The sequence below is a fragment of the Benincasa hispida genome, chromosome 5, assembly GCF_009727055.1.
Source record: "Benincasa hispida cultivar B227 chromosome 5, ASM972705v1, whole genome shotgun sequence".
Taxonomy (NCBI): Eukaryota; Viridiplantae; Streptophyta; class Magnoliopsida; order Cucurbitales; family Cucurbitaceae; genus Benincasa; species Benincasa hispida.
Genome location: NC_052353.1, coordinates 52432015 through 52446824, shown reverse-complemented (window position 1 = coordinate 52446824; position 14810 = coordinate 52432015). Strand labels below are relative to the sequence as shown.

At 32.6% G+C, this 14810-nt stretch overlaps 2 protein-coding genes across 2 annotated transcripts; one reads left to right on the top strand and one right to left on the bottom strand.

Annotated features, from left to right (window-relative positions):
* The first annotated feature begins 4438 nt into the window (after positions 1–4438).
* On the top strand, positions 4439–10454 carry LOC120078700 (calcium-dependent protein kinase 26). Its single transcript, XM_039032996.1, has 9 exons — positions 4439–4598; positions 4899–5765; positions 6287–6430; positions 6733–6885; positions 7645–7760; positions 7946–8113; positions 9111–9335; positions 9719–9868; positions 10055–10454. The coding sequence occupies exons 2-8, from the start codon at positions 4994–4996 to the stop codon at positions 9839–9841; spliced, it is 1701 nt and encodes a 566-aa protein (XP_038888924.1). The 5' UTR covers positions 4439–4598; positions 4899–4993; the 3' UTR covers positions 9842–9868; positions 10055–10454.
* A 302-nt stretch (positions 10455–10756) lies between these two features.
* Positions 10757–13727, bottom strand: LOC120078701. The gene is made up of 4 exons (XM_039032997.1): positions 13274–13727; positions 12378–13027; positions 11553–11756; positions 10757–11015 (listed from the first exon to the last, which is right to left on the bottom strand). Exons 1-4 carry the CDS (start codon positions 13536–13538, stop codon positions 10983–10985), a joined length of 1152 nt encoding a protein of 383 aa, XP_038888925.1. The 5' UTR covers positions 13539–13727; the 3' UTR covers positions 10757–10982.
* Positions 13728–14810: the final 1083 nt, after the last annotated feature.

Genomic DNA, 14810 nt, shown 5'->3' with positions numbered 1-14810 from the left:
ATGAGGCAACTACATTTAATAATTTTTCCTAATCTAGACAATGTAAGAAGATGGAGGTCCCATATTTGAGTGTGTATGGAAAGAAACTGATATGGGAATGCCACTGGGAAATTAGCTGCATCATTATATAATTTAAATGTTCATGTTTACAAATATAGGATAAATTAGAACCTAGAATGATTTTTTTTTTTTTTTTAACAATGAATTTGCATTACAAATATTAGTTGTCAAAGTTGACAAAATCTTTGTGCTAGCAAAAGATGTGCAATCATGTTATTTTAGAATTGTGTTGAGTTCTTTTCCCCTAAAAGATTTTCCAACTTCAATAATTGGATTGGTTGGTGATCATGGACTACTTATTAAAATTTTCATTGAGAGCAAAAAAAATGAATTTTATTTTATTTTATTTATTTATTAATAGAATGAAATAATTATCAAGCAAATTATGAAACTATCCATATATATAATTTTCTTCAACCATATGGTCCAAACATACCAAAATCATTAAACAATAATTCTTAAAAAATATATATCACAATAATAATAATTCTAATAATAACAATAGTAATTTTTTAAAAAAAGTTTTAAAAAGAGAAGCAAACGAGGTAGGACGGGACAATTTAGTTAATAGGGATTATTTCCCACTCTCTTCCCTACCTAAGCGGAGAATCTTTGTCCAATTAGAAGCTAGTGTTTTTGGGACCAAAGTAATCACTTAAAGAGGGAAAAAAAATGTGTGAGATATATGTATATAGACTAAAACTTTGAAAAAAAAAAGATAGATAGTCTAAGACCTTTGATAAACTAGATGTAAACCAATTGGGCATAATGAGTCCCACATCCATCGCACCATTTTTAGAGAAAGAAGAGGGACTTCTAACTTAAAAAAATCTCAAAATTATCAATATAAACAACAATCTCCACTTGTGAGCTACAACAGTACCAGATTTTGAACAATAAGCGAAAGAAGAGTTCAAACTTATACTTAATTTGAAAAAATGTGAAGATGAATTATTATCGACTAATTTTAATATTAAACGACTAAATTGGAAAATGTCAATAATATTAAAAATACCTCTAACTAGAAACATTGTCCATTTGAATACAATTCAATGCATAAAGATACTAATTCTAATTTTTAAATTCGATGGATTGATCTACCAACCTACCATTGTTAAATGTATATGTATTTGGAGCTAATAGCATTCACGATTATGCAAGATATATACGAAAGATCATCTTTTGGTTTTCTCTCTAGTCTTATGTCACTCATCCTTAGAAGGTCTTCCTCCACTAGCATGATTTTTTTCCCCAAAAAACTTTATTTATTCTAGTGTCGAAAAGAAGTTATCTCGATGAAATGGAAAGATTGACTATCCCAACTTTCAAGTTGAATTTAAAACCGAAAAATAAGAATAGAATTTTAGAAGTAAAAAAAAAAAAAACAAAAAAACAAGAAAAAGAAAAAGACAGATGAGAGAATTATGAAAATTCCGACAGTATGAATATTCTAAAAATAGTATAGTTGGAAAAAAAATAAAACTTCACACACGCGCTCCACGCGCAGGTGTGGACGATTTTAGAAATGTATAAAAATAGTGTTTTGAGTTAAAAGTTAGATTTTATCCTTCCGCAAAAACAGGGCACTGGAAACGACCCGACAACATTGAAAATCTTCTAATTCCACACCCTTTTCTTGCGCGTGTGATACACGAACGAATTATAATTAAGCAAATCCATTAAAATTTCCGACAAAAAATATTAGTCGGTTAAAATCTAGGACGTCACAAAATTACTATCACAGCCCTTACTTTCTTTCTATTTTTATGCCTGATTGTTTATTTAACTTGTTTATTTATTTTTTTAAAGGATAAGTATAATGCTGTGTCTAACAAATCTTTTTAATTTGTTTTAAACATTTTCGAGATATATATACTAAAAAATTCTAAAGGATTTTTTTTTTTTTTTTTTATAAAGTTCTAAAATCTATTAAATAAAATATTAAAAATTTATGCGATAAGTAATTTTAAATTTTAGGGTTTTGTTAAATAATTTATAATATTTAAAACTGTTATAATTTGATAAAGATTCTATTATGTATAGTTTTTGTTCATATTTGTTTTTTTTTTACTCTTATCATTTAACACAAATGTGCATTTATTTTGAAAATTTGATATCTAATATTATTTATATTGTTTTAAACGACGGGACATGATTTAGTAGATAAGACACTAATAATCAATCAAAAGATTGATGATTTGATCTCATACTCTATAATTATTGGTAATATAAATATATATATTTAAGGGTTAAAATCTCTTTTTAATTCGTTTGTTGTTTGTGGTTTGTATAATTTTTGTTTTAAATTTTCAGAATATTTTTTTTTTTTTTTTTGAAAACTACAAAATTTTGTAAGTTTAAAAATAACCAAATCAATTTTGATTATAATTATAACTCTTAATTTGTTACATGCCTTAATCTATTCATAAAATTGCATACTCACATCGACATTTATTAATACACACTTTTAAAGTCAAACTAATTTATTCATTAACAATTAACAACAAGATAATTCATTCTCAAAAAGGTTATTTTTAAAAATTCATCCGTCATTCCAAAAGTTTAAAGATAAAAATTATTTGCTACTTAGGACATGTTTGGAAGTGATTTTAAAATTATTAAGATCACTTTTTTCTTCTTGTTTTGTAAAGCCATTATAAAACATGTTTTTAATTCTTCAAAACTAATATGAAGATTATATTTAAAAGTCTAAAATTTGATATTAAATTAATTTTGTGTGATTAAAAGCGTGTCTTTAAGTGGTCTTAAAATTGATAAAAGTGATTTAATAATTTTACAATCACTTCAAAACATACATTTAATTTAATTTTTTAAAATGTTTCAGTACTGTTAATAATAATATGAAGTTCAATATTCAAATATTTTATCATTGTGAAAGACATATAATATAATGTCTTAATCAATTAAGTTCATGCTATCAAACAAATCATTAAAAAAGACATTAAGATGAATTTTAAAACTAGGTTAAATATCTAAATTTAAAGTATTTAAAAATAAAAGCACAAAAAAAGATATATAAAAAATAATAATAATAATTTCAAAACTTGGATCCATTTTCATTCTTCAGCCTCAAACCCATGAGCGCAGGTCAAACGGGATCTGTCCTTTTCCTCGAAAACGCGTAATTCCTAATTTTCATTATTTTCCTGCCTAAATTTATAATTTCGTATAAATTTATTAAATTAGATTTATATTATTTTAATTTAAATTTTTCAATAATATCTAATAAGTGTCGAACTTTTAATTTTATATTTAATAATTTATTATGTATCTTTTAAAATTAAAAAATCTTTATAAATAAAATTGAAAGTTTAAAGTTGCATTTGTCATAAAATTTACATTTATATTTAATAGGTGAATCATTTTTTTTAAGATGTTACTGACTTATAAAACACAAATTAAAATTTAGAGATCTATTATTAACACTTTTAATTTAAAAAATTCAGAAGCTTATTAGATACTTTTGAATTCAAACAACAAATAAATTCAAAACCTAAAAGTTTTGTTTAATATGGAGGATCAAACTTCTTACCCTCTAGAATGGAAGATCATATCGATTACCACTAAGCTACGTTCACTTTGATAAAAAAATTTGTAAAAAAAATTTCTTTCGAAGAATGAAACTATTGATTTCTTTTTTTGAAAAAAAAAATCAATCAATGAACATTGTAGGACTAAAAGAATTGATTTTTAGGAAAAAAATCATTTTAGTTCCTAAGTTTTAGGTATAGTTTTTATTTAGTCCATACGTTTCAAAATATTACACATTTAGTCCTTAAGTTTTGCTTCAATTCGGTCCCTATGTTTCAAGATTCACTTTTAACCTCAATTATTTACTAAATACTCATTTTCTACCATTAGTGTTAATTCATGTTAATAAATTAAAAAATTACAATTAATTAAGTTCCACTATTTTTTTATCACATTTAAAATTTCACTTCATAATTATTTTTAATTAACTAATAGAAATTGACGTTAATGATTGAAAGTGAATATTTAATGAAAAATTGAAAAAAACGGTAGAATCTTGAAACCTAACGACCAAAATGAAACAGAACTCAAATCTCGAACGTAAATTTAGAAAATTTTGAAATTTATGGACTAAAATAAAATAAAATTTAAGGACTAAATGTATAATATTTTAAAATATGAGGATTAAATAGAAACTAGATCTAAAACTCAGGACAAAAAAATTGTATTTTTTTCCTGATTTTTATTATGCAATAATAGACAAAATTTAAAAAGAAAAAAAGAAAAAAGAAAAAAAATGTAGCTGGTCAGCACTGACTTCCGATGTTTCTCAGCAGCAACATCCAAAACAAATAACAAATCGGACTTGGTCCCCCGCGATTTATTTTTACTATTTTATTAATTCTGTTCATCATTTTCTTTTTTTTAATTTCTTTCCTATAATACCCATTTTTATCCTTCCATTTTTCCAGCTCAAATCATTTCCTTTCACTGTTCATGGATTCTTCCACTTTTGTTTCCTCCATTGCCATAACAACAACAATCCGGTACTTCCTCTTCTTCTCTCTTCCTTTTTTTCTCATATAATTTTTTTGTCCTTCTTTATTCCTCAATTATCCTCATTGTTTTTCATTTGTTTTCTTCAAATCTTTGATTTGACTCGATTTTTTCAAATTGATGATGATAATGATGCTAATTTCATAGCTCCGATCTAGATCTCTTACTTACATCCTTCGATTTGTTGTAGTTTTTTGTTTAATTTGAAAATGAATTGAGAATCCCTAATTTCTTCGATTTAGGGATTGATTTGGTTGATTTTGTTTTTTTGTTTTTGTTCGTTTTCTTAGGGTTTCGTGATTTGATGATGTTATTGATGAGACTTAATTTGTGAGTTTGGGAGAGAGACCGTGAAGGTCCGAGTGGAAGTGCGATTCTTTGTTTCATGGGCAATACCTGCCGTGGATCTTTCAAAGGGAATATATTTCAGGGCTACAGCCAGCCCGAGGACAGCTCAACCCCAAATTCTAAGCGCAATACCAACAGTTCTGCTGATCATTCCCCTTCCAGCATCAATTCTCACAATCTAATTTCTCAAGAGTTTGCTAAAGAAAACAAAACCAAATCAAAGGATAACGATTGTAATCCAACCTTCTTAAGCCCCACAAAGAAAGACTACACAATGAGGAAAAGCGCCGAGAACCAAGCGTATTATGTTTTGGGTCATAAGACTGCTAACATTCGAGATCTCTATACGCTCGGTCGGAAGTTGGGACAAGGACAGTTTGGAACTACTTATTTATGCACTGAGATTACTACTGGCATTGAGTATGCTTGTAAGTCTATTTCCAAGAGGAAGTTGATTGCGAAGGAGGATGTCGAGGACGTTCGACGGGAGATTCAGATCATGCACCATTTGGCTGGTCATAAGAATATTGTAACCATCAAGGGTGCTTATGAAGATTCTTTGTATGTTCATATTGTTATGGAGCTTTGTAGTGGCGGTGAGTTGTTCGATAGGATCATCCAGAGGGGACATTACAGTGAGAGAAAAGCTGCAGAGTTAACCAGGATTATTGTTGGTGTTGTTGAGACTTGCCATTCGCTTGGAGTCATGCATAGAGATTTGAAGCCAGAAAATTTCTTGTTGGTTAATAAGGATGATGACTTCTCTCTTAAAGCTATTGATTTTGGCCTCTCTGTTTTCTTCAAACCAGGTGAAAAGAAAGTGAAGTAGTTGCTCTGTTTCCTTCTGGGTTTTATTTTATTGATGAATCAAATATCTTATTAGATATATGGTTCAGCAATATTGGCTCCTTAATTCTGTTTATTGCATGTAGTAACTATTCTCATCCTCACAGTAAAATGATGTAGTAACTAATCATCATCCTCATTAATCATCGGTGGCATATCGGATAAGTCATATGATAATCCCCACAATGAGTTAGAAAACATATGAATTGAAATATTCAGCTTCTTTAAGGAAAAGGATTGAGATTCTCGGAATAAACCTATGCATTATGCAGAACAAGAGAAGTAGGAATGCTGCAGTAGATCAAAAGGAGGTAATTCCTGATCCTTGACTAAAAGATGCTGAATATTTCAACAGATTGAACATCCATACTTCAATGCTACAAGATTAGCTTACTTGACTTGAGCTTATTTTTCTTCTATTCACATTTATTCAATCATTGCATGAAAGTGTTTTTTGTTGCTGATATGCACTTAATTACTTTAGGTCAAATCTTCACTGATGTTGTCGGAAGCCCATATTATGTTGCTCCTGAGGTACTTCTCAAGCACTATGGACCGGCAGCGGATGTGTGGACTGCAGGGGTTATATTGTATATATTGCTAAGTGGCGTGCCTCCATTTTGGGCAGGTACTCGTAGCTTTCAAAAAAAAAAAAAAACTTTACTAAGAACCTAAATGAGTTGTTGCCTATTGGTTGACAAATTGGGGCACTGGGTGGTAAGGGCATCCGGGTCCTCGGTATCGATTATTTGGAATGGTTGGTTAATAAGGAAACCCTTGGTATCTCTAGGAAGTAGTGTCAAGGGTTGAGATATCTCTCTAGGCACTAGTGGGGTGGGGTCCAATACCATGGTTATAAAAAGAGGTAAATGAACAAGTTGTTGTGTCTGGTTGCTTAATAGTTGTTTTCTCCCTCTTCTGCACACTCAGAAACTCAACAAGGAATATTTGATGCGGTGCTTAAGGGACATATCGACTTCGACTCAGACCCTTGGCCCCTGATATCTGACAGTGCAAAGGATCTAATAAGAAAGATGCTATGTTCCCGACCATCAGATCGTTTGACTGCACATGAAGTATTATGTACGTTTACTTTTCTACATTTCTTAAGTTTTTATGAATGTAGAAGTAAAAGACTTGTAATGAATTGAATTAAAAGGTAGTCCTTGTGGTTTATAATTAGAATTCAGTTCTTATGGTTTGATAAAAACTCGCATCAAATCATAGAGACTGTTTATGGGGTTTTATCAAACCATAAGGACTAAACTCTAACTTTTAAAACCATAATTTTAACTTTCTCCAAATAATCAGGGACTAAATTTCTAATTTAACCTAGAAAAAATAAGTTTCTTTGTAGGTCTTTAATACTTTTTTCCACATTAGGGTAGCTGTATGGTAGTCCCATGTTGGGTATTCTTGGTTGCTGAGTCCCTAGTGGGTATTCTTGGTTGCTGAGTCCCTATAATAACCAAGCGTTTTTACATTGTTTTAGATGACTTCAGATGCTCCTCTCTGATGTGTATTTTCGTCACAATATAATCCAATCTAAGGTCGACAACACCAAATAGTATCCTTTTTAATGAGAAAAAATAAACAAATAGAGAATCCTTTTAACATCTCTTGAATTTTCTGACAGAACTAGGCTTAACTAGTCATCCTCTCATACATCATAGCTATTACGTGTATTTCTTCATTAATCAAATTTCATTTCGGTATACATTTTTAGTTAAGAATATTTAAACCTGAAAAATTATGGCTTTGTTTTTGCAAATTGGGTAATTGCATTATTGTTCTTATTATACGAAGTCTGACCAGATCATTATACCTTCATAATCTTTACAGGCCACCCTTGGATTTGCGAAAATGGAGTTGCTCCTGATAGGGCTCTTGATCCAGCTGTACTTTCTCGACTAAAACAATTTTCTGCGATGAATAAGTTAAAGAAGATGGCATTACGAGTAAGTGTATCAACATGCCTTTTGCCTAGGTGGGAGAACTAAAGTCGAACACCCGTTTAAATGTTATTTTCCAAGTTTGCATAGAAAATCTTCTAATTGGAAAAGCTTAATGCATGCTTGCACTCACCCACACTGTTGGCTTAAACTATACTGATGTCTATAATCTGCATTGTTTGTACCATTAGGTGATTGCCGAAAGCCTTTCTGAAGAGGAGATTGCTGGCCTAAGAGAAATGTTTACAGCTATGGATACTGATAATAGTGGTGCAATTACATTTGATGAGCTCAAAGCTGGTTTGAGAAGATATGGTTCGACCTTGAAAGATATTGAAATACGTGACCTGATGGATGCGGTAATTTTTTTTGCATGTCTTGTGGATGATTTACATTTCTTTTGCACGAGCATATTTTCTTTTCACTGTCACCGATTAAATAGACATTGTTATCCCGATCACCTTATTAAAAAAAATCAGGTTTAGACAAGCTACGTCTCTTTTACCTTGTGCTATTTGGTTCGAGAAATTTCATCTTCATAGCATTCACAACTTAATTCCTTGAGATGTACCAGTCACATTCCTAGTATAAATCAAAGCTCGAGTATCTTTTTATGGAGAGGAACTTTCAATGCACATGTGGATAGGATATAGTTGCAGTAGGAAGACTAAATGTCATGGGGCAACAATATAGTTAGTGGAACTAATTATTTTGTTCTTAATAGCCACTAGAATTGTGGGGAATATATCTGTGGGATGATTGAAAGGAGCATAGTTCACAAATATACCTCTAGTTCATGTCCTTTTTGTTATTCTTCTTTTTAAATAGACTGTGCACGCTCCAAGTCCTAGACTTGGGACACATCAAAGGTTTTCCTTATTAGACTAACCTAAAGATTCAAACACGCAACCTCTAGGTAGGTGTTACTCACAGACCACAAGACTTGGTAGATTTTGGTTGTCATTTCACTCTATCACTTGTTGTAGAGACTGTATAGACATAGAAATCTTGTCGATTTAATGTTTCTTTTTAGGCCTCTATTTCTAATGCTCTTGTAACTATTTGCTTGGTCCCTTGCTTGGAGTATATGGCTTCCTTTTGTGAGCTTTTTTGTATGCTTGTATATTTTTTTCATTTTCTCTCATATATGTATGTGAAGAGAGAATTTAGTCCGTTCTTTTGGCTGGGTTTCAATCCTAGAATTTACCTTCTTTATATTGCAAGAAGAGACTACTTCAAGTTTCCGAAATTAATTTGTTTGTACGATTAACTTTGTTGAATTTTCTTCGGAATCTGAATGGCTTTTATGCTCGCTAGTCGCTGAACCCCTCTAAATTTTACTTCAATTTCTTTCAGGCTGATATTGACAATAGTGGAACTATCGATTATGGAGAATTTATTGCTGCAACCATTCATCTCAACAAACTAGAGCGTGAAGAACACCTCGTCGCAGCATTTCGATACTTTGACAAAGATGGAAGTGGTTACATCACAGTTGATGAGCTGCAGCAAGCTTGTGCAGAACATAATATGACCGATGTATACCTTGATGACATAATCAGAGAAGTCGATCAAGATAATGTAAGTCTCACAACTTTATTAGAGAATCATGTTCTTGGTATTTCTCTATTAGAAATAGATTCCAACCGGGTAATGGTTTTGATCATGAGCGTATGATTATCCACCCGGTCTATATCGTAAGATTATACACCGTGAACACCGGGACACTAGGAAGAGTTTGAATTTGCATATAAATTATTGAAGATAAATGAGACGGGGTGATGAACTGGAGAAAGCTGAGAATGGTATAGCATATTAGAGTACCCATCGGACCATTAATAAAGCATAATGCAACTTGGTTTAGTTTCCCTTGCAGAAGATTTATCTGTTAAATGGGCAAACAAAATGAATTGTTTACGACTCTTTCATGTGGATGAAGTGATGAATTTTGTTGTGTAATGCAGGACGGAAGGATTGATTATAGCGAGTTCGTTGCCATGATGCAGAAAGGCAATGCAGGAATTGGAAGACGAACTATGAGAAACAGTTTGAATTTGAGCATGAGAGATGGACCCGGTGCTCTTTAGCTTCCGAACCACGTGCTTGATGTACAGGTACTGATTGCCTTTCAATATTTACTTCTCAGTTTCATTACTTTTTCTCATTACTTTTTCGAGAGATCGGAAGGCCAAGAAAAGTTAATAGAGGTTTCTTTTATGCCATGCCAATCTGGTATTTGTTTGAGATTATCGAGGCTTTCAAGCACACTATTCTACATATAACGACTTGGAATTCTGCAGGTTGTACAGCAGATATAGAGCTGGGGAATTGACACTTCCCGACACGATTGAGCTCCTCTTTCTCCTAGCTTCTAGGATCATTGCCGAGGATTTCTATGGTGAAAACTCAGCTTGAACATCTCTCTAATATTTCCTTCTTTATCGCTGTATAGCCAAAAGATGATGATGTGGTTAGAAATATGAACTCTCCTGAGTGTGTGAAAGTGCAAGAGCTGTTTGAGTTGCTAGGTTCTCTTTTGCATAACGTTTTCTATTGGGGATTATTATCTGTTTGTATAGATACTATCTTCTACCTCTGGCTCAGATTTCATTCCAATATTGTAACTTTTCTCCATTCCTAATTCCATCGAGTTGCCCGTTCCACGAAATCAATAGGCGATGATAGTTTTATTTATGTTCATATATGGTACCAAATCTGACAAACTCCAATCTTATTGCAGCTTGTGAGAATGCTGCTGCCTTTATATATTATAGAATCAACTTGTGATTCATTATACTTGAAAGAAAATCATAATGTATGCAGATTTGTTTATATTTTATAACCATTTTCCCTTCTAAATGAAAACTTATTTAACATTTTATAAACATTTTTTCCTTCTTATATATGGGAGAGGTTTACATACACGTACGGAAGTTTTTTTTTAGTGTAAAATGTTTCCAGTTCATAAATAGTGCTCGCACTACCAAAAGCAAGTGGAACAGTTTTGTCACAAACAAAGCTTCTTGGATTCTATAAGATTTTGTTACTAAATTTGCAAGCAAATGCACACTACAAGTGAGTTCTTTTTGTATATTATACTTCACTCTGTAGAAAGAAAACAAATAGCATACTTATTTCAGAACCAAATTTTTATCCAAAGTCACCTTGAACGTAGTACAAAGCCTACGCGATGGCTACCGAAGGAGTGTCCATCCATTGGTTACCATCTTAAGCAGGAGTCTCATTCGCAATCGATATTTCCTGCATAAGGAAATGTAAGCAATGTCAAACTAAACTAAGCATGTTGGGGGAAAGTGCCAAAGATGACATAAGTTTGTCTTGATTAAAGATCTAAATAAATATGTTTAATTTTTTTAAAAAAATTTCCTTCTACTAAAACTCCCGACTCCTGACCCCACTCTCAGCATTGGCAAAAGAACGATCCAAGAAAAAAAAAAAAGCCCAAAAAAATCCAAGTATTTGGGATATTGGAAGAAACATGGAGCCTAGAAATAAGACTTGCACGACAACAAACCTTAGTCCTATATATGCATTTTGACGTACGAATGTAAACCATCGATGGAAACAAAAAATGCAAATATATCCCAAGACAAACACGTATCAGACCGACCAAATAGCTTAGAGGGTCATTCGATGTATGAAGCGAAAGCATTGAAGGCAGAGCTAATGTGTTCCTTTTCTAGTATATAAACATGAACTCACAAGCACCTAAATTTTGAAGATCATTTGAACATTGTATGAGTAAACTGTTCAGCATATCTAACTGTGAAAACTTGCCTTCAATTTCGCCGTGCCTGAGAACATGCATCTTGATGTAATTGCATGCCCGTGATCGAAAAGCCATCCAACTTCACAGCAAGTATCCACACTGTCTTTACTTTCTTTAAGGGAACACCACAGTTGCTTGGGAAGCAGCTTGAGTTCTGATTCACTTCTCACTGACTTTTGCACGTTGTCAGCCAAAAGTTCTTGTACAACATTCTGCAGTCCATTTTCCAATACATGTTCAACAAGAAATGGAGTTATATTGGGCCCCGCCAGTTAAAGTCATCTTAGCATGGTTACAGTGACACCATAGACTTAATGGATTGAAAAAGAAACTAGCAACGTACCAACAAACAAATAGACTGATTTAGCATTCTTAGAGTTAGATTATAAAGTGGATTAGTTGCTGTACAAACTACAAACTAGTTGATCAGTTGAACATTTTTCCACCAGTTAAAGAAGTAAGGAATAAAACCTAAGCTTAAGATATAACTTGTCACCAATAATTAAACAATAATGAGGTGTGGGCAAATATAACGTGTTCATGAATAGAAATTACAAAATTTGTTGATATTTTCTGAAAAGTCACAGTATCACAGATTTTGTTGATGATGCTAGAAAAGCCTTAAATTTCATACTTATAAGCAAGAACGAGAACAATAAAAAGTAAACTTGACCTCTAAGAATCATATAGAACAGAAAAACAGAAGTTAGATCAACAGAAAAGCATTGGATTAGACATGCAGAAACAAAAAATGGTAGCATTTAACAAAGAACTGACATTTTGGGATAACTTCACCATGCTACAAAAGTAAAAGCAAAGGTCATAGAACTCACAATCTGAGAACCATCAAAACGGGCAACAGAGACAGGACCCTGCCATGTCCCAACCACCTCGGAAGCTTTCAAGGCAGCTGTTGAAGCGAATGTGGAGTCTCGGATGGCACATCCACCAAGCTGTTCTCCATTTCTGAATGGCCCATACCACTGCTCACAGAAGACTCTGATATTCTGCAACACTAGCCGTGTACCTTCAACTCGGACAACCTGAACAACCCTCACACGAGATTCCCGGTCTTGAGGATTAACCAGGCAATGCTCCAACTCCATTAACTTACAAGAACCTCCAACTTCAATAGGCCAGACGACTACATAACATCCACTACGTTGATATGCAAAGGCAGTCACTTCATCATTTGCTCCAATTCCATTTCCAACATTTCTCTCATCAATGCTGTAACGAGTTGCAGCATCGGCTTCACATCCCACTGTAGGAAGTAGCTTTATTGTCTTGTACATGAAAGAGGGCTGCTCTGATTCCGCAAGAGTAGGGCACTGAGTTTGCCAATCGAAAACCTTAACCTCCCATTCTCGATAAGCATCAGGAACAACGGATTCCGGAAGTTCAATTGGCGTTCCTTCAGAAGAAAAATCGGCACCATATCCATCCCACTCGCCAGAGACGTTTTTAGCAAAATCGGACCACCCTTAAAACGAATGAAAACACAAAATCAATCCTCCACATGTTTCCAAATGTCCAAAACTCGAACCAAATTTCGCGTCGAAGATTTATAAGCATGAAAAAAATCACACAACATGGATGGCTTCAGTTAATTAGGAACCAAGCGCAAAAGAATCCAGTCGAACTAACGTTGAAGTCATTCTAATCAGAACTAATTACAAGATGAACACGAAATAAGGAAGTAAAAGAAAAATATTCCAATAATACTTACCACCAGCAGGAGCAGAACTGGAGCTGGGACTTTGAACATGAGCATCGGAAAGAGCAGTTTTAGCAACGACACAAAAGGCCGCCGGAGTAAGAGCCGGAGCGGCGTTTATCCCGATGTTCGAAGACGAACGACGATTACAATGAAGAATACGCTGCGATTGAAGCTGTGAGAAGCAGCGATGGTGTAGAAGTCCCGGAGAAGAAACGATGGAGGACGACAAGGCTCTGTTCTGACAAATAACAGTGCTAGAAGAAGCGAACGCCATTAAAATCCTACAAAAAAAACTTTCAGTAATTGTTGTTTGTAATTCAGATGAAATCTAAGAAAGTCTCCGGTTTCCTCAGCCCCAGCCTCGCCGGAGCAGAAGGGAATCGGAGAATTCTGAAAGGGAGAAGGAGAATCGGCGAAGGCAGCCTGAGAAGAAGAATATATATTTGTAAACAAACGGAGAGGAAAAATAGCTTTGCAAAAATAAAAAATAAAAATGAAGAAAATGCCAAATTGAATTCAATGTCCATGTGAACTGTTTGTGGTGACAAAACGACGTCGTTTCGTTCTATCTGTCAAACCACGTGTTGGACTCGTCTACGTGGCAGTCTGTCAAATGACGTTGGATAGGCCGGCCCAATAAGATTCTGTTTTGGACCCGTCTGGCCCAATAAACTAAAGTTTAAGACTGCTGGGCCCAAAAAGCATCAATTTGGTTGGAAAAATATTTTTGGGTAAAGTTTTAAGGCTGTTTGGATTGAGTTTAAAAAAATGTTTTTCAAAGAGCTCTTTTTTATTTAAATAACTTTTTTTTTTTTAATGAAAACGGATTAAAATATATTTGGAAAGCTATTTTAAATAATTTTTAAAAATTTCAATTTCTTTTAAAATCACTTATTTTCTAAATTAAACACTTGAAAATATATTTCAAACACATCCTTAGTCTATATCTGGAAGTGATTTTGAAATAATTAAAATCAATTTTGTCGTGTTTAAAATTACTTTGAAACATATCTTTAATTACTCAAAATCAATTTAATGTTTAATTTTACACTTTTAAATACATTTTCATACTATTAATAATTATTTTGAATGACTAAAGTATTTTGAGAGTGATTTAAAAAAGTCTAATTATTTAAATGATAAGATGTTAGAAATATTTTCAAATAAAATAAAATATCATTGTTTATTAGTGATAGAGAATGATGGACAACGATATACATCAAAAGTGTTAGTGATAGACACCAATAGATGTCTACAATAACATTTTGCTATATTTGTAAATAAGTTGTCTCTTTTTCCTATATTTGAAAACAACAGTTTTAAAAATGACAACAATGATTTCAACTATTTTAAACCACTCCCAAACATTCCCTTCATTTGATCTCTACGTTTCAAAATATTACACTAACACTCTTTTATTTCATATTTAATTTGTATTTTTTTCTATAAAATTTAAAAATATTAAATTTTTGTTGTTGAGTTTAGAGTTTCTTTTCCATTTAGTTCATTTGTCTTTTAGATTTATACATTTACCTTTACATTTCCT

Coding starts and splice junctions, on each gene's coding strand:
- LOC120078701 (XM_039032997.1), bottom strand. CDS start 13,538: ATGGCGTTCGCTTCTTCTAGCACTGTTATTTGTCAGAACAGAGCCTTG. Junction 13,028..13,273: donor CAGTTCTGCTCCTGCTGGTG/GTAAGTATTATT, acceptor ATTCGTTTTAAG/GGTGGTCCGATTTTGCTAAA. Junction 11,757..12,377: donor GTTTTGATGGTTCTCAGATT/GTGAGTTCTATG, acceptor AATGGACTGCAG/AATGTTGTACAAGAACTTTT.
- LOC120078700 (XM_039032996.1), top strand. CDS start 4,994: ATGGGCAATACCTGCCGTGGATCTTTCAAAGGGAATATATTTCAGGGC. Junction 6,886..7,644: donor GACTGCACATGAAGTATTAT/GTACGTTTACTT, acceptor TAATCTTTACAG/GCCACCCTTGGATTTGCGAA. Junction 8,114..9,110: donor TACGTGACCTGATGGATGCG/GTAATTTTTTTT, acceptor AATTTCTTTCAG/GCTGATATTGACAATAGTGG.